This window comes from Ischnura elegans, assembly GCF_921293095.1.
Source record: "Ischnura elegans chromosome 13 unlocalized genomic scaffold, ioIscEleg1.1 SUPER_13_unloc_1, whole genome shotgun sequence".
NCBI classification, from domain to species: domain Eukaryota; kingdom Metazoa; phylum Arthropoda; class Insecta; order Odonata; family Coenagrionidae; genus Ischnura; species Ischnura elegans.
Window position 1 is genome coordinate 10,955,123 of NW_025791657.1, and position 25,200 is coordinate 10,980,322.

General features: G+C 40.3%; 1 protein-coding gene across 1 annotated transcript in view; it reads left to right on the plus strand.

Moving 5' to 3' along the window:
* Positions 1–19,091, plus strand: part of LOC124172062 — a 50,484-nt gene extending 31,393 nt beyond the window's left edge. The window contains exon 10 of the mRNA XM_046551469.1: positions 17,374–19,091. Within this exon, the coding sequence (XP_046407425.1) occupies positions 17,374–19,091 (1,718 nt within the window). The remainder of the gene's footprint in view (positions 1–17,373) is intronic.
* The last annotated feature ends 6,109 nt before the right edge of the window (positions 19,092–25,200 follow it).

Sequence of the window (25,200 nt, forward strand, 5' to 3'; positions counted from 1 at the left end):
TGATAGTGGTTATTTGATATTCTTTTATAGGTGTCCCAGCTGCCGAAGATAAGGCTATTGAGGCAACATCAACTTCATATCTGCCAGCGGAAGGAAGTGCAAAAAATCATTCAATTGATGAATGCATTGGTCACTCAGCTTTGGTGACACAAAATTATCCCAAGACTGTTGCAACCCATGTAGGGATAGGAAGAAATCTGATGGGTAAAGACTCGGAAAAATGTGGTGCTCTTGATACTGATGAGATAACTTGCTGTTCAAATCCTAATGATAGACGGTGTGATACAAAAGACATTGAATCACTTAAAAGAAGCAAAGGTGGAGTGGCAAAGACTGTTTCTGGGGATAGAGGTGGTTGTGATGCACAAAATACCATGGATTCCCTTAGGTTTATCAGAATCAGACAAAACGAGAAAAGTGGTAGTGAGACTATCATGGGAAACAATGAAGAGACACTAAATTGCTTGATCGCAAATCCTTGTAACAGTAACAGATCAAACGAAAATTCATATGATTGCTTCGACTGCAGAGATAGGTTCAGCGACAAAAATGAGCTAATCAAACACATGAAAATTCATGTTGTCTCTCGTAATTTTGATGCCGTAGTAGAATCTTCTGTCGGAGACATGTCTTTGAAACCCCTTTTGTCAAGCGACAATAGCAGCTCTTGCTTGACTGCCACATCCATGGCTTTGGGTGGGCTGAAGACAAAAAGACTAGGGCCGAGGCAAAAAGGAAAGGCTTCCATCAGGGAAACCGTTGGGGAAAAAGGAGATACGAAAAATGTAGGACGAGTGACGGGAAGTTTCTCTGAAGATGAGAAATCAACTTCACAGAGTTTATCCTCAAAGTCGTCTTGCACGAGAAACCTAGGCAATCACGTGAGAGAGAAAGGGAGACCATATTCATGCAGTGTGTGCGCAAAGTCCTTCCCTCAGAAAAGTGGGCTCACTGAACACATCCGAACACATACAGGAGAGAGGCCCTTCTCATGCAATCAGTGTAAATTGTCTTTTTCAACTAGGAGGATCTTGGTAAAGCATGTACGGACGCACACGGGAGAGAAGCCTTATTCGTGCACTTTCTGCAGCAAGTCCTTCGCTTGGAAAAGGGACCTCTCCGTACACATTCGAACACACACTGGCGAAAGGCCTTATTCATGCAATCAATGTGAAAAGTCTTTTTCATCAAAGAGCAACTTAGGGAAGCATGTACGAACGCACACGGGAGAGAAGCCTTATTCGTGCACTGTCTGCAGCAAGACCTTCGGTCACAGGAGTAGCCTTAATTCCCACATGCGCGTACACTCGGGAGAGAGGCCTTATTCTTGCAATGAGTGTGGAAAATCTTTCTATCAAAAGGGCATCTTGGTTAAACATGAACGAACTCACACAGGAGAGAAACCTTATCAGTGCACAGTCTGCAAAGAGTCCTTCGCTTGGAGGGATGGACTTGATTCCCACATGCGTAGACACTCCGGAGAGAGACCTTATTTGTGCAATGAATGCGGAAAGTCTTTTCTGTCCAAGCGGCATTTAGTTAGGCACGCGAATGCGCATATGGGGGAGAAGCATTATTCGTGCACATTCTGCAATAAGTCCTTCGCTCAGAGGAGTGACCTTGATTTCCACATGCGTAGACACACGGAAAAGAAACCTTTTTCATGTGGAATTTGCGGGAATCCGTTCTCTAGAAGAAGCGGTTTGGTCGGGCACATGCGAACACACTCAGGAGTTAGACCTTTTTCGTGTGAAATTTGCCTCAAGTCTTACACGCAGAGGGGTCATCTCAAATGTCACATGCAAACACACACAAAAGAGAAGCCTTATATTTGCAACGTGTGCAGCAATTCCTTTGCTGGGAAGAACCATCTTGTTTCCCACATGCGTACGCACACGGGCGATAGACCCTTTTCATGCAAAGTCTGCGAAAAATCTTTCAAAACGAAGCAGGCTCTCAAATATCACATGCAAACACACACTGGAGAGAAGCCTCACATTTGCAACGTGTGCAGCAAGGCTTTTGCTCAGAAGAACGGCCTTGTTTTACACATGCGAACGCACTCGGAAGACAGGCCTTATTCGTGCAATGAATGCGAAATGTCTTTCTCGACGAAACAGTACTTAATTTTGCATTTGCGTACCCACACGGGGGAAAAGCCTCATTCGTGCACTGTCTGTAGCAAGTGCTTTTCTCAGAGGAACGGCCTTGTTGCCCACATGCTAACACACACGGGAGAGAAACCTTACTCCTGTAAAATTTGCTTCAAGTCCTTCCCTTTTAGTTTTCATCTCAAAATTCACATGCGAATCCACACAGGGGAGAAGCCTCACATTTGCAACGTGTGCGGCAAGGCTTTTGCTCAGAAGAACGGCCTTGTTTTACACATGCAAACGCACTCGGGAGAGAGACCTTTTTCCTGCAATGAATGCGAAATGTCTTTCTCGAGGAAGCAGAGGTTAGTTTCGCATATGCGTACCCACACGGGGGAAAAGCCTTATTCGTGCACTGTCTGCAGCAAATCTTTCGCTCGGAAGGACGGCCTTGTTTTGCACACGCGAACACACTCGGGAGAGGGGCCTTTCTCATGCAGAATCTGCAATAGATCTTACGTTGATAAATGTGGTCTCAGCAAACATGTGCGCACCCACACTGGAGAGAAAACGTATTCATGCAACGAATGTCAAAAGTCTTTCTCGAAGAAGATCAACTTAGTGACACATTTGCAAACACACTCGGGAGAGAAACCTCGCTAGTGTCACGAATTGGAAAGAGAATTCTTGTGAAGAATCCAAAAGTCTCTCTCGACAAAGAGCCTCCTAGTATAGGCATGTGTACACAAACCCGCAGGACTCTCCTATCTGCAACATGTCTTTCACTCATTATTGTGACCTAGTAATACATTCGCACGTACCGAAGATAAAACTTATCAATGTAACATTTGTTGTTATTATTTTGCTGTGCGTTGTTTCCTTGACAGTCACATGCGTGCCCACAAATGAGAGCGAATTTTTTCATCCAGTCAGCATCAAGTCCGTCACTGCTAGGAAGGTCCTTGACCAACACATGTGTACAAAGTCTTCTACAGAGGAAATAGGTGAGTACTATCAAGGGCTTGCAAACATCTCTAAACATGGAGGAATTGATGTTTATAATTGTGGAGGATGTACATGTTTATCCTTTTATTTAGCAAATTTTTACTCTGACCAGAGAAATAATTGACAATTTCGCACCACCGCCCAATCATCCACAATGGAAGCAGTGGGGAAGTGCTTCCATGGGCTACAAATATCAGTGCACAGATAAGGCTTATTGTAACTGGTTGTGAAGGATTAAGAACCTGAATTAGTCATCCATCCATATTTTCTGTTTTCTTCAATATAAGTGCCAATTGGATAGGGGAGGAGAGTTATATTTACTTACTTTTTTGTGGGCATCTGTATTTTTAATGGTCGTCCTTTAAAAAAATTTTGCGGAAATTGTTGTATATTTAACTACTCGGGCCAAATGCTTAGAAAACTCTTTATTTTCTCTATGCTGCATTTATAACAGTTGAAGAAAGAATGTCCAGAAGGCATGCTTCAGAAATGAAATGAGTGAGAAAGGCCTCATTCATGCAGGGAAAGTGGGAAGTTTTTCTGTCGAAAGAGCCATCTTGTCATGCACTTGAATGTACACAAGTGATAGACCTTATCCTTCCAGCACCACCCTCAACAACCATATCACAGAGAAGGTATGTACAGAGGGGACATTAGGTGGCTGTACCATACGTTTCTCTGTAGTGAAAATCGCACGGCGGCCACACTGAAAATAAGTAAAATTATGCGGTAAATTCAAACCAAATAATGCTAACGACTTACCATCCACCGAAAAAAGAGGGTTTAAAATTCAAAGTGGCCTAATTATTTCTTTGAAAATAAAGGTAGAGCAAGGAACGCCAAATCGCATGCACAAATCCGGCAGTTATTATGTAAATAACTGAGTCTTATTTTCTAAATCCGACCGACGACATCAAATCACCCATTCCTAGGACCTGTGCCAACACCACAAGTTCTTATTAAACTTTTTTGACAGTTCCATTTCGCATGCAACATAATACTCGAATAAAAGTTTAGTTTCTTCGATCAGCAATGTAACTCAGAAAAAATATGAAACTACTTACCTCACAGGGTCATTAGGGAAACTGAAGAAACTCAACTCTGCTTCCGTCACGCCTGCATTGTTTTTGCAGTTAATGGCTGAACACCAAGCAAAACCTTTTGTTCTCGTCTTACTTACCACTTCCTTCATTTTCCACGTTTCTTTAAAAAACTAGCACACTAAGTGAAAGCATTGAAGAGTGGGGGAATTGAAAAAATTTGTGCGACAACACTGCGCCAAGCTGCGAATGCGAACACTGCGAATGATAGCAACCAAATAGCAACTCAAGCCACGTTTCCTTATTTAGAACATGGTGAAATGCGCAATGAGCTGATTACCTCATTCAGCCGTTTTGTCCTCTCTGTATATCCCTGCTCTGTGACCATATCCTTACACACAAGCGAGAAGAACTTATACATGCATGGAGTGTGGGGTGTCTTTCCCTCGAAAGAGCCATCTTGTCACGCACTTATGTATACACAAACGAGATACCTTATTCTTCCAGTAGATTCTGTGAAACTCTCACTCGGGTAGTACATCTATTTGCACGTGGCATGTGTACCAACTAAGAAATCAGTAATCAGTGATAATGAGGTACACGAGAGAGATGGTGAAACATGTATTGTGATTTCATGAAGGACAAACCGAATCATGTAAGGCCGTTTTCCAATCCACGTAGTATGCACTCATTCCCTCCTTCCCTTTCTCCCTTGCACCCTGCTCCCTTACAAATGCTCTACTGGCGCCATAAGGTGTGAACGGAAATAATGCGAACTATTGGCAGTAACGAAATGTGAAGCGCAGGGTCGGGTTAGGACATCTTGTGGTTGATTAAAGAATTCATTTCACCCTACTTCTCGGTTTGTTTACGTTTGTAATTTAGACTGCTTAGTATTTTGACTTTTCTGGCACCGATTGGAGGCTCTCTCTTCTCATAATAAACAAAAAATTACTTACAACTCCAGTTCAAGATTTCCGAGTTTTCCATTGCCGCCATTTTGGCGTCCACTTCCTACGAGGGGAAGGTAGTGAGGGAGCACCCGCGCTCCGTTGCTCAATTACCCTTCGTTCCATTGCGCCCTCGCCAATTGGATCCACCCTTGCTGTCGTCACATCCGTAAGTTGACGATCGAAAAGTGCACGGAGGGTGAATAATTGCGAATTGGAAAACGGTCTAATTTTCGAATTCCGGTTTGTATTTTGAAGGAGCGTGGTAGTGAAAGAAGCACAAGGCAGCTCAAGCATGTGGGGATCAAATCACCCACATACCACATTTTGAATGAATACCTCCGTAATTCTTCTCTCTCTGAAGTAATGTATGCCCTATCATTGGTCCCACTATCCTCTCTTAGGAATTTCCACGACATTTCCTTCATTTACAATGCCTTAAATGGCAAGTTCCGATCCTCAGATATGTTGCCTTTCTTTTCACCTCACATTCCCAACCGCTCCTTCCGTAATTACCACCTACTACACCAACCTAAATTCCATCTTTCTCTAAATCAGAGATCACTTTTTACAGACTCCCTACCTCCTTCAATGCCATTTCGAGTACTCACACTTCCCTGGATCTTTCAATGCCCGTAAGATTATTCAAGAGGCAATTATTATGAAAACTTTGTTGACATAATATAGGCTTGAAGGGTATGCTCCAGAAATGAAATTACTATGTCTTAGAATCATTGGAACTTGATTTCAATCCCATAATAGGGTAGTTTCCTTCATCAAAGAAAACGAAAGGTATTGAGTGCGATTCTTTACCCACCATTAGTGTATTCATTATATACAAATTATTTGGTTTTAAAATTCCCTATTCAGACGAATGGCAATAGTCAATTTTAACCGCATTAAAAAAAAGGCCAGATTGATGCCCATGCGATGCAACTCCACGTGACGTCACAGGGACCTAGTTTCTATACGAGTAGATATGTGTTTTACATCGTCTGAGATTACCAATGCATGCATGAGGTACAGAGCTCAGGGGAACATGTATTAATAATCACCTGTTAAAACTGCCTAAGGTCATTTCAAGTGTCTTTCATTTTCTTTCTAAGGTCAAGTTTCTTTCATTTGATAGGGTATTAATAATCCTTATTTAAGCCAAGCGCTGCCTGTTAGCAGCCTGCATCGTATCAGCGCTCAAAGCCTCGCCCTAAGGTCACCTCACATGGCAAAATCGGGAACCAGAATGACGTCACACGGGGTTTTCCTAGCATTCATACCTAGCCATCGCACTTTCGCTTGCTTGAAAATTTTAACTTCTCATTCAATCGTGAAAAATAGATATCATCATTGAAAAATGGAAAAACGTGAAATGTGTACTCCAGGAGTAATAATCTTTCGATTTAGGCCGTAAAAATATGATAGGAAACCACCCTTTGGTAGGAGTTTGTTATTATAACTGCATAATAATAATAATAATAATAATAATAATAATAATAATAATATTTATTTGCCCAAAGGACACATTATATCATGATACAATCATAACACAAGTATATAGGGCACGTCGAAATTAACAAATTCACATAAAAAAATGTTACATTTCACATTGAAGATACTCTTTAATGCTATAAAAACACTTCTCTAATAAGTAAACTGAGACACTCATTTTAAAAACATTAATACTTTCTATAATTTTAATATATACAGGTAAGTTATTATACAATTTAGTACACATGAACTCAGGCCCTCTAGATACCAGAGGTAGGTTTGATTGTTTGACGTGAACGTCATTACATCTCCTGGTTTCGTAGGAATGTATGCTATTATTCATGATAAAACTACCCTTATACCTTTTTACATATATGACACTCTGATATATATATACACAAGGTACAGTGAGTAATTTAAGGCTTATAAAAAAAGGGCGACAATGAGCTCGACACTTTAGTTTGCACATACTTCTCACTAATTTATTTTGTATAATAAACAAATGATGTATTAGGGAGGTATATCCCCATATTACAATTCCATATGAAATTCTAGTGTAGAATAATCCATAATAGAGGGTTTTCAGAACATACTGGCTTACACAATGCTTTAGTACAGATATAAGATAGAGCACTGTATTCAGTTTTTTACATAGGTGCTCTAAATGTGCATCCCACTTCATATTTCTATTCACATACATTCCAAGAAACTTTACACACTCCATATCATTAAGATAATTATTTTTACATTGCAGTAGATCATTGTCCTTTGGGCTGTGCCCAGCAGAAAACAAAATCTTTTGGGTTTTATCATCATTTAGCCTTAGTTCATTGACATCACACCAAGTTTGCAAGCATTTTATTATATATTGACTGGAATCAATTAACACGGTCATATTTTTTCTTTTTGATAAGATGGTTACATCATCTGCATATAACACACACTTATTATCTTGGGTTACAATTTTATTGGGTGGGTTATTGATGAATATTAGAAAGAGAAGAGGACCCAACACTGACCTCTGTGGTACACCCTTTTTGACTTCTAACGTGGAGGAGAAATAGACTGTCCCATTTAAGTATACCGGGGCTAGCCACGGTGATAACTTTTACGGGAGTCACCCGCAATGCACAATTGTGCGAAAAATCCACAGAGAAAAAATCATTCGCCTTGACCGGGATTCGAACCCGGATCCCTCGATTTCCGGCCGAGTGCTTTAGCCAGTTAAGCTACCGAGGCGTCATTCATCCCTGTGGAAATTTGTGGACTATACCGGACAAGGTGGTATGGACTGCTGCGCATATTATGCGACGAGCAGTCCAAATCGTGCGCAGCAGTCCATACCACCTTGTCCGGTATAGTCCACAAATTTCCACATGGATGAATGACGCCTCAGTAGCTTAACTGGCTAAAGCACTTGGCCGGAAATCGAGGGATCCGGGTTCGAATCCCGGTCAAGGCGAATGATTTTTTCTCTGTGGATTTTTCGCTCAGACTGTCCCATCTTTCCTCTACGCTACTTTCTGTTTTCTTCCATAAAGATGTGTCTCAAGCCAATTTAGAGGAATGCCCCTAATACCCATTGATTCACATTTTTTTTAGCAATATGTCATGATCCACAGCATCAAATGCTCGGCTCATGTAAAAAAATATCCCCATTACCTTATTTTTACTATTTATTTCCTGTGTAATATTATCAATTGCATTAAATAGAGCCAATTCTGTCGATTTTCCCTGCTGAAAGCCATATTGATGGAGTGATATTATGTTATGCTTATCAAGATAGTCAATGAGCCTTTTACAGAATACATACTCTAATATTTTACCAAATATTTGAGTATGAGTTTGATTTGAGTAAAATATTTTACCAAACATAGGATTAATAGTGGGTGTCATGCTAACTTTATGTAGTTATATAATGTTTCTAGCTGCTAGTTTTATCCATCTGGCCACAGGAGGTAAGTTTAGGGGCAGTAACCGTTCCCCTTTGGAAGTGCCTTCACATTATTTTGCAGCTTAACCGTTGAGGCGTTATGGTAGTGACGGCTGGGAGCCACTCTGGGCGACCGATGCCGATCGTTTTTTCCCTCTGCCGGAGGTCACATACCACTCAATTGCGGAACAACTAGAAGAGATAGAGACTTGCGGTTTTCTTTATTGTATTTAGGAGACGCGTATTCACATATAGGAAGGAAATAAATAGTAATACGTCCTCAGGTTTTTCAGAAAATCAAGTTGGACTGTGGCCAATTATAACTTGACTCCAAGCTGAAATATAAAAATTCTAAAACAAACAATCTGTGGCTGCACTTTTGTTATACAAAATACCTTGAGACCCACGTATCTATGTTAATTTGCGTGGCCTAAAATGGGTACACCGTGGAGTACTGCAGGCCTAAAATGGCGGCGAAGGACGTGATTAGGGCCAATTCGAATTTCTTACCTCCCCTCACCCCGCTCCGCCTTCCCAACAACGGCAACGTCGCAGAAAGTGGAATGGGGAGTGATACCCTCAGCCCCTCATACGAAGGCCCAACTTTCCAGCTCTTCCCCAGTCGCAGTCAACACAGGACATAAAGTATCAGGAGTATCAGGTTCATGGTCCTTATTAGATTAGTACCAGTGGCGCCGACTCCATGGGACCTGATGGGGCCCGAGCCCTCTCAAAAATTCGTTATGACTGTGAGGAAAAAATCGGTAAGGGTTGTCAATTTTCCCGGAGTTTCCAGATATCGAGATTCGAATTTTCAGGGTTCTAATGTTGAACATATGACTACTAAAATGCTTAAAAAACTCAAAACTCACTACCTGTAAAATTTCCTGGATCAAGGAACTTTGGGTGGGTTCACAGGTCGAAGGAGGCTGCTATTGCAGTAGCTCCAAAACGATAACTCGCGACTAATTTCAACAAAGAAGGGTCTGAAGAGAGCCAATACGCTTCATATAGAAAAATAAAAGAATTAACAGTTGCGAAGGAGTAATAATTTCATCATCTCTTCTCTATGAGATAATTAAATGAAATTTTGGCTAACCAATGTTCCCTCGCAATAAATAAATTGAAGAATAGCAGTCTGTAATTATATTCTTTGCCCCCGTAGATAAATCAACATTTCCCACTTGCGATTTATGCACAGCCATCAACTCCTACTGCGTTCCAAATTGAAGCTAGGTCATTTCTTCTTTCTCAGAGATCATTCGTAGAAAATGACGATAACCCTGAGTAAATGAATTGGTTGTTTTAAAAATCATAAAAATATTGCAACATTTTCTTAACCGTAAATCCCGGCAACATCCATTCATATTCATTCTCGGAATGAACCCATATCAATGAATATATCAATTGATGAATCGATATTGATATCACGATTAGTAAGACAAATAGAGATTACTATAAGCAGAATTTTATAATCTACTGTTGAAATTCTCTAAAAATGTTGTTCAATGTAGTGTGCTTTCTATTTTTTTTATCATGATCGAGTATTTTTGCGTTAAGTGTTTCGCATGGCGATCCAAAGCATCATCAGCTCCTGCATTACTTGTCAAGCAATGACGTGCGTACTCTTCACGCTGAGAAATGCATTTTGATGCACCACTGCTATAGAAAGAGAGATGTGGCATGAGTGTAAAAAGGTCAATGTTTGATAATAATTCAGTAATTAATGAATTTGGAGGTTTACACACTCGGAAAATACTAGGAAACAACTTGCGGGTTGCTCTATGGCAAAACATTGAGCGTAATACACAGGAAAGCGCCACAATTTCAGGTTTATTAACCAAATAAAGTTTTACCTGTGTTTCCTCGGATGGTACCGGAACCAGGAGAAATCGTCGTGCTAAGGAGGAAAGTACGTACTTAGTACTAAGTTCCACTGAATATGAATATCGGCCTATAAGGTTGTTCCGTTTTCTTACGAGGTCTTCTCGTATTAAGGTTTTATGAGGCTTCTCTTCTCTCCTACTCTTCTCAGGACTTCCTCATTACTAACTTGGTCGGTCAGTTTGACCCTCATCATTCTTCTGTAGCACATTTCCAAGGACTCCATCCTTGCTTTCTCCGCTGCTGTCTTTGTCCATGCTTCACTTCCATATAGGAGCATACTCCAAGTGCAGGTTCTTATAAACTGTTTCCTTACATCCATGTTTAAATTTTCAGCTGTTAGCAGATCACCATAAGGTGGAATGCTCTCCTTGCATGGGCTATTCTGCTCATAATTTCTTTCTTGCTTCTCCCATCGCTAATGATCCTGCTTCCAAAATAACAGAATTCATCCACCTCCACCAGTGTTTGCTTCCCTATTGAAATGTTTTTTCTTGACTTCTTCTCTTCTGTTACGTAAATATCCTTGTATTCTTTGTGTTTATTTTCCGTTGATATTTATTCATTTCCCTACCCTGATTTACATTTTCAAATCCCTCTCTGTTTCTGCTACGGGGGATGTCATCGGCAAATCTTAGCATGCTTATTTTTTCTCTGTGGATATTCACTCCCAAAGCCTTTTGTTCGGACTCTGAACGTTTGTGGCACTGATGTGGTGTGAGATAGTGCTGGGAGGAAGTCACGCCTGAACGATGGCAGGGAGAGGTTGGGCAGATTCCATGCTCCCTTATTAGTGAATCAGTGCAAATGTATTCTTTGTTCTTAGAATCCTGAGATGTGAATTGCAGCAAAGTAAAATTATAGTGATACAGTCCACTATACTTCATTACAGCACCAACACCTTTTCTTTGATTTCATTAATTGCTTTTTCGATGTAAATGTTGAAAATTACAGGTGACAAAGCACAGTATTGCCTCACTCCTTTCCTAATTCTTGCTTTGTCACAGCTGGGCCCTGATTTTATCACCGCTGTTTGGTTTTTGCATAAACTGTTGGTGATTTTTCTGTCATTATAGAAGAAAGAAGTGCGACAAGGCTGTACATTGTCACCCGAAATTTTCAACGTTTACATTGAAAAAGCCATTAAGGAAATCAAAGAAAAGGCATTGGGAGTGAATATCCATGGAGAAAAAATAAGCATGCTAATATTTGCCGATGACATAGCCGTTATAGCAGAAACAGAGGATTTGAAAAATATTCTGATTAATATGGGTAGGGTAATGAGTAGATATCAACTGAAAATAAGCACGAAGAAATTAAGATCTTAGTATGCAGCAGAAGAGAAGAAGTCAAGACCAACATTAAAATAGGGAGGCAAAAACTGATAGAAGTGGATGAATTCTCTCATTTGGGAAGCAAGATAACTAGTGACGGGAGAAGCAAGAAAGAAATTATCAGCAGAATAGCCCAGGCGAAGAGAGCATTCCACCAGAAGAGAGACCTGCTTACAGCGGGAAACTTAAATATGGATGTAAAGAAACAATTTATAAGAACCTACATCTGGAGTATGCTCCTATACGGAAGTGAGGCATGGGCAATGACCGCAGCGGAGAAAGCAAGGATAGAGGCCTTTGAAATGTGGTGCTACAGAAGAATGATGAAAATCAAATTGATCGACCGAGTTAGTAACGAGGAAGTCCTAAGAAGGGTAGGAGAGAAGAGAAGCCTCATGAAAACCTTAGCCCTTTCGAGACCGCCGAGTTTTCGTCTTAGCATGACTGCTGTACCGAGCCCCAAGAAACTCTTCCTTCTCGTGGTACGGAGCAGTTTTGAGGGCATTCGTTAAGAAGGGTCTAGCGGATTATTACACCCTCCGAGCTCCAACCTTTTTCGCCCCCTCGCAGCGGGGACTCCGCATTATCCCGGGCAGCGAGGGTTGATGTGCTCCCTCCTTTCCGGGTTTACGACCATACCTGCGGCATTGGTTCGCGGTCAACTTATGGATTGCTTATATGGATTTTTTAAATGGATAATTGTTGCTTGCACGTAAATTGCAGACTTTGAATTGAATTCCTCATTTTTTTCTGAGCATTGTCAAATTTTAAACGAAGTTCTACGGTCAATTTTAACGGATTTAATGCATCAATCAATCAATGCATAAATTTCAATGCCAAATATATGCTCCTAAAATTTTTCTTATCGAATTCAAACCCTTCCAAAAATCTCATTAGCTATTTCTCCGAAATGCATTACTCGAGGTAAAAAAATCCTTGCAAGAAAAGCTCTTTGTCTGTCACAGGGCAACCTTGGTATCCCTTGGAAAGTACGCTCCACTCGGGCATTCAGAACACCTGTGAAGCTTCTCTGGAATTGCATCAATCAGTATAATTATATTTTTTCTCGGAATTTTTTAAATCCCTCATTTTGTTTGGAAAATACGCTCCACCACGGGCTGAAATAACTCATGAAGACCTTCTTTGGAATTCCACCCATCAGTATAGAAACGTATTTCTCAGAATGGGTTAAGTTCATTCTCGTTCACATACCCACAATTCTTTTTGATTATAAAGTTTCTCTTCACTTCTGTTTCAGTCGTTCTTGGGTTCAAACGTTTGTGGTTCTCATTCTGCGAGTGATAACTTTACTGTATTCGTCGTGAGAAATTGGCAGTGTACCGCCAGTGTTTTTTAATCTCTGTTTGCTGCGGCTGGAATCATGGCGAAGAGATTGAAAACGGATGAACAGATATTGGAGATTTTGACCCGCAGTGGTAGTGATGATGGAGACCTGTGCTTCGATTCCGAGGACGATGATCTGGGAACGGAGGTTGCCGGTGAATTGACATCTATATCGCTGCCCTCGACATCCAGGATATCGCGGGAGCTGCACTTCTCCGCGGCTACGTCTGATGATTCCTCGTCCGATGCGGAGGAAAATGCTCCCAAGAAAAGGAAGATAAGTGATAAAGGCACAGTTTGGCGAGCCAAAGATTTATCGCCGAAGATATATAATTTTGATTCTTTCTCTTCTGGCTGTAAGGCAGATCTATCTGAAAACTCGACAATTTTAGAATTTTTTTAAATTTTCTTTTCCGAAAATTTAGTGCAGTGGTGAAACAAGAAAATGGAAATTGACTTTACAGGAAGTATTTCTCAAGAAAACTTGAATAAAATTCAACAAATTACGCAAAAAAATATTTAAAAAATTTCGGTTAAGAATTATCAGTCGTAATATGATAATTACACTGAAATCGAGGTATAAGTTAATAGTTATCGTAGAATTTCGTTTAAAATTTGTAAACGCTGCTCAAAAGACAAACAATTCATTTCTTAGTTTATATTTCTTGAGAAATGAACAAATATTTATTTCGAAAATTGACTCTATAAACAATTGTATGACCGCTGTCCCTTACCGCTGAGAGGGGTTATAAAAGACGAAGGGCCCGGGTACCTGCTCCCGGATTCGGAGGGTTAATCCTAAACCCCGAAGCGTTGGGTCCCGAGACAAAGGCGACCTAAACCCACGACCGTCCTGAAAGGGGGAGGGCTAGAAAACGTATATATACGGGTTTCGTTTTCTTGACCGGGAAAATCTCACACGTACATATACGCCCGTGGTCTCCCGGGTCAGGAAACGTCCACACGTATATATACGTGTACGGTAGGGAAAAGGTTAATAAGAAGACGGAACAACCTTATAGGCCACATCTTGAGACATGATGGCCTGATAAAGACAATCGTCGAAGGACAGGTGGAAGGCAAGAATGGAAAAGGAAGACCTCGAACAAAATATATGGAACAAGTAAAGAGAGATGTGAAAGAGAAGAAATACGTAGGAGTGAAAAGATTAGCTGATAGGAGAACTGAGTGGAGAGCTGCGTCAAACCAATCCTAGGATTGTTGACCAGTGATGATGGTATAAAGAACTCCAATTTCTTTTAGGATTCCAAGCATTGTGTTCCAATCCACCTTATCAAATGCCTTCTCTAAGAATGAACGTTGGTTTGTTCTTCTCCATTCTCTTCTCTATGAGCAGCCTAAGAGCTAATATTGCTTCCCTTGTTTATGTTTTTTTCAGAATCCAAATTGGTCCTCATCCATGTACTTTTCTGCTCTGTGCTCTATGCTTCTATCTATAAATGATCCTTGCCGGTATCTTCAACTAATGTGTGGTCAGTTTCATGGTCCTTAAATCATTGCAGTTCTCTGCTCTTTTAGTCTTATGAATTGTGATTCCTTTATGTGGTTCCCCACTATCCTGTAGACGGCCTCTACTTTTCCATGTTTAAGATTGTTTTGTACATCTTCACGAATATTTTTCATCCATGCTTCTCTAGCTTTCCTCACTTTATTACATATTTCGTTCCTTACTTTCTTGTTACAAATCGGCCCTTCCTCTGTTTTCCCAGCCTTGTATTTCATTTCTTCAACGAGATCCAATACTTCCTGTGTGATCCATGGGCTTTTCATGATGCCTTTTCTTTTTGCAAGAACTTCCGTAGCTGCTGCCTGCAGACCACTTGTAAGGGTTTTCCAACTCTCTTCCACTGATTTATTGAACGTATTTTCCGCTATTCTATTTTCGACAGCTTCTTTAAAAGCCAGTTGATCCTGAATCTCCTTCAATTCCTCTCACTGCCATTTATTTTTCTTTGCTGCTTTATTCAACTTTTTTTAATTTTAGGGGACTTTCATCATAACTAAGTTGTATCACCTGTCGATATCTGTCTCTGGGTAGCTTTTGCAGTCCTTCACCTAGTTCCTGAATTTTTATTTCACTAGAATGTAGTCGATTTGGTATCTTCTAAGGTCTCCTGACATCTTTCATGTGTATCTTCTTTGCGGAGGATTTTATAATAAAATGTGGGCAATCACTAGCCTATGTTCAGTGCAGAATTGAAGTAGCCTTTCTTTGCGGTCATTTCAATTTTCTAATTCATATTTCCCAGCTGTCATTCCGTCTTGACATTCGCAGCATTCCAGTCGCCTAAAATAATAAGATTTTCTTCCCCTCTTTGATAACTTCCGTTATACCTTGGTAGACATATTCCACTTCTTCTTCATCATAGTAACATGTGAGCATATAAGCCTGCACCCTGACAGTAGCTACAGGGTTATTTTCTAACTAAACTATTACTTTGCTTTCATTAAACTGCAAGAAGCCTGTATGAAAATTAATTTAGGAGAAATTTAAAATTACAGTTTAAGATAGACTTGTGAGGGCAAATTTAGGAAATGGGTATATTATATGGGAAAATTCAGAAAATTGAATATCATTGTACTAACTGGAAAGCAATAAATTCTGCCATTTTTGCCAAAAAAAAAATTAAAAGGAGGCTTTTATAAGAAAATTGTAATAAGGAGAAATTATACCTTTTTTACTTCTCCTTAGCCCTTTCGCACCGGACGTCGGGTGGAGCCGACGGGCATTTTATATGCAGAACACCTGACGTCGGGTATAGCTGTCGCAAACTTTTCTACACAGACGACCTGATGTCGGGTATAGCTGTCGTGGGGGATGGGAAGCGACCGCAGCGGTAGCTATGGTCGGTGGTATTCAGGCCAGGCCGGAGACCGAGCTTAGGGAGAGCCTTGTGCCTCCCCTTAGGCAATCGTGCCCGACCCTCCCACTCATTTATGATCCTTCCCACAGCAGGAACTTGCGGTGAAGTGCTTGAAACGGCAATGGTTTTTGCAAAGAATAATTTGTTGCAAACTCAAATTTTTTATTTATTGTAATGAATTCTTCGTTTTGTTCTGTGCGTAGGCAAATTTCAAATGAAATTTTAGTGTTATTTTTAACGAACTTCTGATGTGAATGCTTTAATACCTTGTTCTTTCATCTTACGGGATGAAAAATATGTAAAGGGGAGATGCTGTTGTTTTATTGTTTTATCGCTCATGAATGTTACAATCCAAATAACTTCCTACATTACATACCTTTTATTTTCTGATCCATTCAATTTCCCCCGAGTAATTACTAATACGCCGGTATTCCAAAGTAATGTTACTTGTATATCCAACTTCGTACCTGCGTTGTATGCCCTATTGTTAGCTACTCATTTTGGGTAGAACATGTGCTCAGCTGCCTGACGATGTCTCGGGTAAAGTACGCGGAAAAACCAAACCTTCCGCTCTCACAATGATATCGCACGTGCATTCATACAGTCCAGGTGTTGAGCGCTAATGACATTTTCGCCGAATTTTTCGATGGCCCTCTCCGATTCAAAGAAAAGCGATCCTCAAAATACTATTGTGCTAGTTCTTTAATAGGTTTTCAGGCTTGCATTCCTTTTTCCCTACCCTTTTTCCTTTATTGTTGAATGCATCCTCAACTTCTATGAAAACGTTATCACTTAAACCTATTTCTTAGTACTTATGCCTGCCCATACGAGAATGCATTCTCACTCTAATTTCTCACCTTACCTTCTAAAAATCTCCAAACATCTAACCTTCTGTAAAATGAAAAGTATCTAACTAGGTTATTATCAACGCTAGAAACCCGTTTAAAATTTCACAATGCTTAAAAAGATGTCAGTTGTTATTATGTAAGTGTAAATTCTCAGAAATCGTAATCAATAATTATTTATAAAAAACACCGGTAAAATAATAAGTTGACCACGGACTCCCGCTAAGAAAGGGTCCGAGGGTCGGGTGAGAGGCAGGGCGCCCAATTGAGTTGGGTCCCAAATCCGAGGGACGAGTGTACCCGGGCAACTCACGCCCAAAAAAGAGCTCCATATAGAGATTTTAAAATGTTCTTATGCTACTCGTAGCTAGGTTAAGTTTTGCTTTCGTAGTCTCCGGCAGGAAAGGGTTAAATTTAATCTATATAGCAACTAATTTCATCATCCTTTGAAGTAGCTACCTCTACATCAATAAAATAACTTTTGTATCATTCTAAAAGGACTTGAAGGAATCATGTCACCAATATATAGTTTTCATATACAACTGTGATAATGTTAATGTAAAATTCTTTTTCAGGGCTACCAGCTCCTGTCATATCGCACGTGGGAATATCTTCAGCTCCATATCTGCTGGCAGAAAGAAATGTAAGGATTGATCTAGGCTGTGACCATCTTCCTCCCTCAGCCTCAGTGACACCCCTTGAATCCAAGTCTGGAGCTTCTCGTGCAGAGGAAGGAACGAATGTGATTGAAAATGACTTTGAAGAATGTGGCACTTCTCATCCTGATAAGTTAACAGCGTGCTTATTTCCTGATGATGGACAATGTTATACGAAATACATTCATACATCTAAAATCAGTGGAGATGGAGCCAGAATGAATTTTGTTGAGGATAGAGGTGGTTTTGATGCACTAAATACCACTGATACCCTTAGCTGCATCGAAAGCAGAGAAAAAATAGGGAGTGGCACTGAGGCGGTCATGGGAGAAAAGGAAGAGGTAAGTAATTGCTTTAACATAAATCCAGAGAATTATCGCAGAGCAAAGAGTAGATCATATCATACCTTCAACATCAGAGGTGGATTCAACAGCAAAAGTGAGCTGAGCAAACATCTCGAAACTCATCATGTTGCCAGAAATTCAGATGTTGATGCTGAATTGTCAGTGGGAGACGATGAGTCTATGGAAACCATTGTGTCAAATGAAGAAAGTGATATTTCTTGTCAGCCTACAACCTCCAGAACGATAAAAGAGCTGAAGATTAAAAGACAAGGGAAGAGACGAAAAGGAAATGGGCGCATTGAAAAAAATTCTGGTGCAATGGGGGAGAGGGAAAATGTGAGAAAAAATAGGAAAATTGGCACTGCACATAGGGAACTGTGCGCACAAACGTTTTCTTCAAAGTCATACTCTTCTATTGAAAACCGCCGTGATCAGGAGTGTGGGAGTTCAAGAGAGACAGTTTACTCATGCAAAGGGTGTGCTAAGACTTTCACTGAAAGTAGAACCCTCAGTGAGCACATGTTAACGCATTCAGGAGAGAAGTCTTATTCATGCGGAATATGTAAAAAGTACTTCTCTGGATGTGATTCATTAAGTGAACACATGCACATTCACTCACGGGACAAGCCTTATGCATGTGATGTTTGCAACAAGTGCTTTTCCAAAAAGAGCCGCATTGTTGACCACGTAAGAACGCACACAGGAGAAAAACCGTATGCCTGTGACGTTTGCAACAAGTCTTTCTCTCAAAAGGGCAACCTCGTTATGCACAGTCGCTCACATTCGGGAGAGAAACCTTACGAATGTAATATTTGCTCCAAGTGTTTCATTCAGAGTTCTGACGTCACCAGACACATGCTTACGCACACCAAGGAGAAACCTTATTCCTGCAGTGTCTGCAGCAAGTCTTTTATTCACAGTTCTGACGTCACCAGACATATGCTTACGCACGCCAAGGAGAAACCCTATTCATGCAATGTCTGCAGCAAGTGTTTCACCCAGAGGCACAACCTGGAAGAACACGCACGCACTCACACGGGAGAGAAACCTTATGCGTGCAGCGTGTGCGGCAAGTGTTTCCGAAAGGGTGGTCATCTCACCGATCACATTCGAACACACACCGGAGAGAGACCATTTTCGTGCAGCAGAGGCTGCAAATCTTTCACTCATAGGACCACCCTCAAAAACCATATCCTTACGCACACGCGAGAAAAGCCTTATGCATGCAGGGAATGCGGGAAGTCTTTTTCTCGAAAGGAAACACTTGTCACGCACTTAAATGTACACAATTGATAGACCTTATCCTTTCAGAACCACCCTCAACAACCATATCACAGAGTATACATATACAGAGGGGACAAACCCTAAACTTAATGAATATTACCTTAAAATCCTCAACAACCTATACACTGACAGTTATAAAAGGATGGCGGAAATATATTGCCAGGTACCATTTATAAGGAAGTGTCTTTTAATAAACCCAATGCAAAATGACTCACGTGGCCATCTTCAGTGTAAGATCATTACGTTACATCTTTCATGGAAAGCCAGCGCGCATTATGAAGTGGATATCATTAGACAGAGAAGAGTGAGCGAAAATGTCTGTTACATTACATTACAAGATTCAACATGCATTAACCTAAAATTCTCAGTCTCTGTCCAGTCCTCGAGGAGAGAGGACTTACCTTGCCGTAGCTCCCTAAGTGGAAGTTGAACCGTTGACCATGGTCAGGGAGGGGAGTAAGGTTACAGTTTTGAAGTGTTCCGAGTGCAAGAAAAAGCTGAGAAATGGCGTGCAATGTGGGAAGTGCGGGAAATGGTTCCATTTTAAGTGCTCCAGATGTGCGATTGAGGACTGCATTAAAGAAAAATGGCAGTGTTTTCAATGTAATTCGGAGTCAGATATGTTGCAACAGAAGGAGAAGGAAAGGATAATTAAGAGTCTGAAGGAGGAGATATGTAGGCTTTCCTCCCAAATGGAAGCGCTGAGTGCGGAAAATGAAGTTTTGAGGGTTAAACTTCATCAGAAGGAATGTTGTATTAGTTGCAATTCTGGGAGCATTGGTGTTGAGGGTTCCTCGAATGTGCGCGAGGAAGTGACTTCCGAGCGGAGTCAATGCAGGCAAGCAGTTAGGGTGACAAAGAAAGCGAGTAAGGGAGCAGAAACACCCGAAGTTGGGAAGAAGGACGATAATGGGAGACCTCCGAAAGAAGTGGCGGAGGAGGGGAAGGGAGCGCTTGATGGCCCGCAGATGGGTGGAGTCCTTCCTGGAAGTGCAGTAAAGAAGGGCACCCCAAGGGTACGTATTATGGGGGACTCACTACTGAGACATGCTGCGGAGATACCGAGGCTTAAAGGGTATGTGGTCGATTGTTTCCCTGGTGTGAGAACAGAAGGTCTGGAGAGTATCATTGGAAGACTGAAGACCGAAGAGAAGACTAATGGTGGCAATGACGAAGTGGTGGTCATTCACGTTGGGACAAATGACGTGAAAAGGGCTAGAAAAAGTGACCAAGTGGTGGGGGTGGGTATGGGATATGTGCACAGCTGCTAGAACGGCTTTCAGTTCGGCAAAAATAATCATAAGTGGGATTCTGAGAAGGCGAGATGTGCCGGACAGAATCATAGATTATATAAACGAAGGTTTTGATTGGGTTTGCAAAATGAAGGGGATGTTCTTTGTGGATCCGAACTGTTAGGTAAAGTCAATTGACCGTGGAAGAGATGGGCTGCATTTAAATAGATCCGGATCGCAGAAGTTTTGAAAACTAATTTGTGATGTTGTGGAAATGTATTTGTCGGGAAACTAAAGAAGGGACTTGGTGGTGATGATCATAATGTTGATCACAGTGGGGAAGTTATTGTGAAGGGTGAATTGGAAGGTACAGGGAAACAATATTGTAATGAAATGAGTAAGCCCGTTTCAGACGGTAGTGAGGGTCCCTATATGGATACAGGGAAAGGGGTTACACTAATGGGCAGGAGTGCAAATGATGCGGACGTAATAGAGTCGTTAACAGGAGGTGCTGAACAAATAGGAGAGTTCTACAGCGATGTTAATACGCTAATGTGCAGCACATCGGCGGGAAATGTCACCATCCCCAATACTTCACAGCACCAAGGTAAGATCTTAAAAATTCTTCAGGTTAACTGCCGCAGCATAAGAAACAAAATTATTGAATTTCAGTCGCTAATTGAATTGTGTAATCCTGACTGTGTAGTAGGCACTGGGTCGTGGCTTAAAGAAGATATCAACTCGAAAGAAATATTTCCAGATGAGTTCAATGTATACAGGAGGGACAGGACTGACAGAGGAGGGGGGTATTCATTTGCGTCAAGTCAAACTTATTGAGTAGCCTAGAATGGGTAAGGACAGATTTTGAAATGCTGAGCGTAAATATATTTACGAAGGAAAAAGGAAAACCCTTAAATTTAATTGGACTTTACAGAAAACCGGATGAGGATATGAGTATACTAGAGGCTTTGGCGGATGCGTGCGCCGAAAAACCGAACAAATAAATCCTCATAGCAGGGGATCTTAATCTGCCAAATGCCAACTGGGATGGTAATGCTAAAGGCAATGGCAAGGTTCAAAAACTTGTAAATAGACTAGTTTATGAAGAGGGATTCGAGCAGCTTGTGAAGGGACCAACGAGAGGAAGTAAAATATTAGATGTGTTCCTTATAAGGCCATTTAAGGGTGTTCAAAGCTTTGAGATAATACCGGGTATAAGTGATCAGTCGGCGGTTTCTATTGAGCTAGAACTGTCACCCACTATGTCAAAGAAAAAAGTAGAAAAATTCATCTGGAACTATAAGAAAGGAAATGTGACGGGTTTTAAAAACATGCTAAGAGAATATTTTCCAAAATGGGCGGGTCAAGGTGCTACTTTGGATGAAATTTGGAATTATTTTAAGAATATTTTGCTCGAGTGTATAGAAAAATTCGTACCTAGGAGAAGGCTTAAACATAATAGCGATCCAGAGTATTATAATGGAAATATAAGAAGACTGAAAAGGAAGGCAAGGCGTGTGTATAAACAAAGAAATGTAAGCCCTAAAAACCTTGAAACTTATAAAAATATAATTAAAAGATTTAATATTGAAAAAAGGGAAGCCCAGGAGAGCTATCTGGTGAATATGCTAAACCAGAAGAATACTAATGAATTTTTCAAATATGTTAGAAGGAAAAAAGATATTAATAACGGCATATCTATGATCGTGAGTGAAGGTGGGAAAGTTATTTTAAGTGACAAAGACAAAGCAAACGAACTAAATAAGTGGTACGCTAGGAGCTTTAAGGATAGGGATGGTAATTTTAATTTAAACTCTAACACCGAACATTGCGAACACTCATTATTATTATCTAGCCGTGGACAAAATAAATTAGACTATATTAGCGTGACAGGTAATGAAATTTTAAAACTAATACGGAAACAGCAGAGAAATAAATCAATGGGTCCTGATAATGTGTCCACGGATGCATTGCAATTAGGGGATGAAGCAATAGTTCCTTACATTAGAAGACTTGTTTTAGTCACACTAAATAATGGGGTCTTACCTTCCAAATGGAAAATGGCAACCGTCATACCCATTTTTAAGGGGGGTGATAAAACTAAAGTAGATAATTATAGACCAGTAAGCCTAACGTCAGTAGTGTGTAAATTAATTGAAAAAGTTATCGCTGGGTACTTGCGCGAATTTTGGGCCACAAATGATTGGCTATTCAAGTATCAACACGGGTTCAGGAAGGGCTTTTCTTGTGAGACCCAGTTACTAGGGTTATCGCAAGACATTGCTGAAGTCCTGGATCAAGGCAGTGAAATTAATGCGGTGATAATTGACTTCAAAAAAGCTTTTGATACAGTGCCACACGTTCAATTGATAGAGAAAATTAGTAGGCTACAGATAGATGATAGGATTAAAGTATGGATTTAGGAATTTTTGAAAGGTAGATCTCAGACGGTAAGAGTAGGTGAAGGATATTCTATGGACATAGCGGTAACATCAGGGGTCCCGCAAGGAAGCGTATTAGGTCCGCTATTGTTTCTAATTTATATTAATGACATCCATGTGGGAGTTGACTTCAATATACGACTTTTCGCAGATGATTGCATAATCTACCGTAGGATCAAAGCCTGGGAAGACCCTTGTATCCTTCAAAATGACCTGAAAAAGGTATCTTCATGGATAATCTCCAACAAAATGGATGTGAATACGGGAAAATGCAAGCCAATTACATTCACGAGAAGGAGAAACACGGAGAGTCGGTCATACAGCTTGCTCGGGGAAAATATTTCCAAAGTTAGGGACTTAAAATATTTGGGGGTAAATTTCACATCTAATCTTGATTGGGGAGTGCATACTGATCAGGTGGTAGGGAGATCATTTAAAACCCTGCATTGGGTCATGCGGAATATAAAAGAGAGCAAAAAAGAAACTAAAGAAATGGCCTACATGACCATGGTTCGTCCTGTACTTGAATATGCAACTTCTGTGTGGGATCCCTACTATAACAATGAATCTTCTAAGCTTGAAAGGGTTCAGCGAAAGGCAGCCAGGTACACTCTAGGGAAACATGGAAGAAGGGAAAGTGTATCAGCAATGCTAGGGAGCTTAGGATGGAAACCTCTAAAAGTGAGAAGAACCATTAATAGGCTATGCGGCGTATACAAAGCATTTACAAAAGAGCAGGGTTGGAATGAATTAGGTCTAAAGCTGAGCTCACCCTGCTACATAGGAAGGAAAGACCATAAATTTAAAATTCAATTGAAAAAACAGAAAACAGACATTTTGAGAAAATCCTTCCTACATAGAGGAATAAAAGAGTGGAACGACCTACCTGAAGTGATTTTTAAGATCTTCCCTTCAAATGCCAACATTTTTAGGAAGAAGTGTGAAGCTCTGACCTATTGATTAGTACATAATGGTTCAAAAAGAGAGTTTGAAGTTGGGTCAATGCACATTTTTTAGTTGTATTATATTAGAATAAATGTATTTAATGGATTGTTTTAAATTGTTTTATTGGGATAATGTTAAATTCTTAGTTGTATGAGATTAGAATAAGGGCATTGTTTTTATCATGGATATGTATTCCGGTTCTGTTTCCTTGTATTATGTACTTCCTGATTTTATGTTACCACCCGACATTATGGTCGACTTGTAACAATTTATGTAATAATTAATAAAAAATAATAATTAATTAAATTTAAAAAATTCATTCACATTCATTTTAATTGATGTTTTAGTATATACATTCATGAATATTATATTATCTTAAACGCTGAATTTTATTAATATTACCTTGAAATCTAATGACCTCTCCAAAGGAGGCCATAAAATAATGGAGAAATATTACGTCAGGTACCAAATTTGCCCAAGTTTCCTAATATGTATCCAACGTGGGATTATCTACCTGGCCATTTTTACCGTAAGCACAGAGTGGATATATACAGCGGGGACATTCGGTGACTGTACCATACGTTTCTCTGTAGTGATAAATCGCACGGCGGCCATACTGAAAATAAGTAAAATTATGCGGCAAATTCAAACCAAATAGTGCTAACGACTTACCATCCACAGAAAAAAGAGGGTTTAAAATTCAAAGTAGCCTAATTATTTCTTTAATAATAAAGGTAGAGCAAGGAACGCCAAATCGCACGCACAAATCCGGCAGTTATTATGTAGATAACTGAGTTTTGTTTTCTAAAGCCGACGGACGACATCGAATCGCCCATTCCTTGGACCTGCGCCAACATCACAAGTTCTTATCAAACCTTTTCGACAAATTCGTTTCGCATGCAAAATAATACTCGAATATAAGTTTAGTTTCTTCCATCAGCAATGTAACTCAGAAAAAATGTGAAATCATTTACCTCACATGGTCTTTAGGGAAACTGAAGAAACTCAGCTTTGCTTCCGTCATGCCCGCATTTTTTGCAGTTAATGGTTGAACACCAAGCAAAACTTTTTCTCCTCGTCTTATTTTCCACTTCCTTCATTTTCCACGTTTCTTTAAAACACTAGCTCACTACGTGAAAGCATTGAAGAAAAGAGGAATAAAAAGAATTTGTGCGACAACACTCCACGCCAAGCGCAAATGATAGCAACCAAATAGCAACTCAAGCCACGTTTCCTTATTTAGAACATGGTGAAATGCGCAATGAGCTGATTACCACCTTCAGCCGTTTTGTCCTCTCTGTATATCCCTACTCTGAGACCATATCCTTACACACAAGCGAGAAGAACTTATACATGCATGGAATGAGGGTGTCTTTCCCTCGAAAGAGCCACGCACTTATGTATACACAAGTGAGAGCACTTATTCTTCCAGCAGATTCTGTGAAGCTCTCACTCTGGTAGCACATCTACTTGCACGTGGCATGTGTACTAACCATGAAA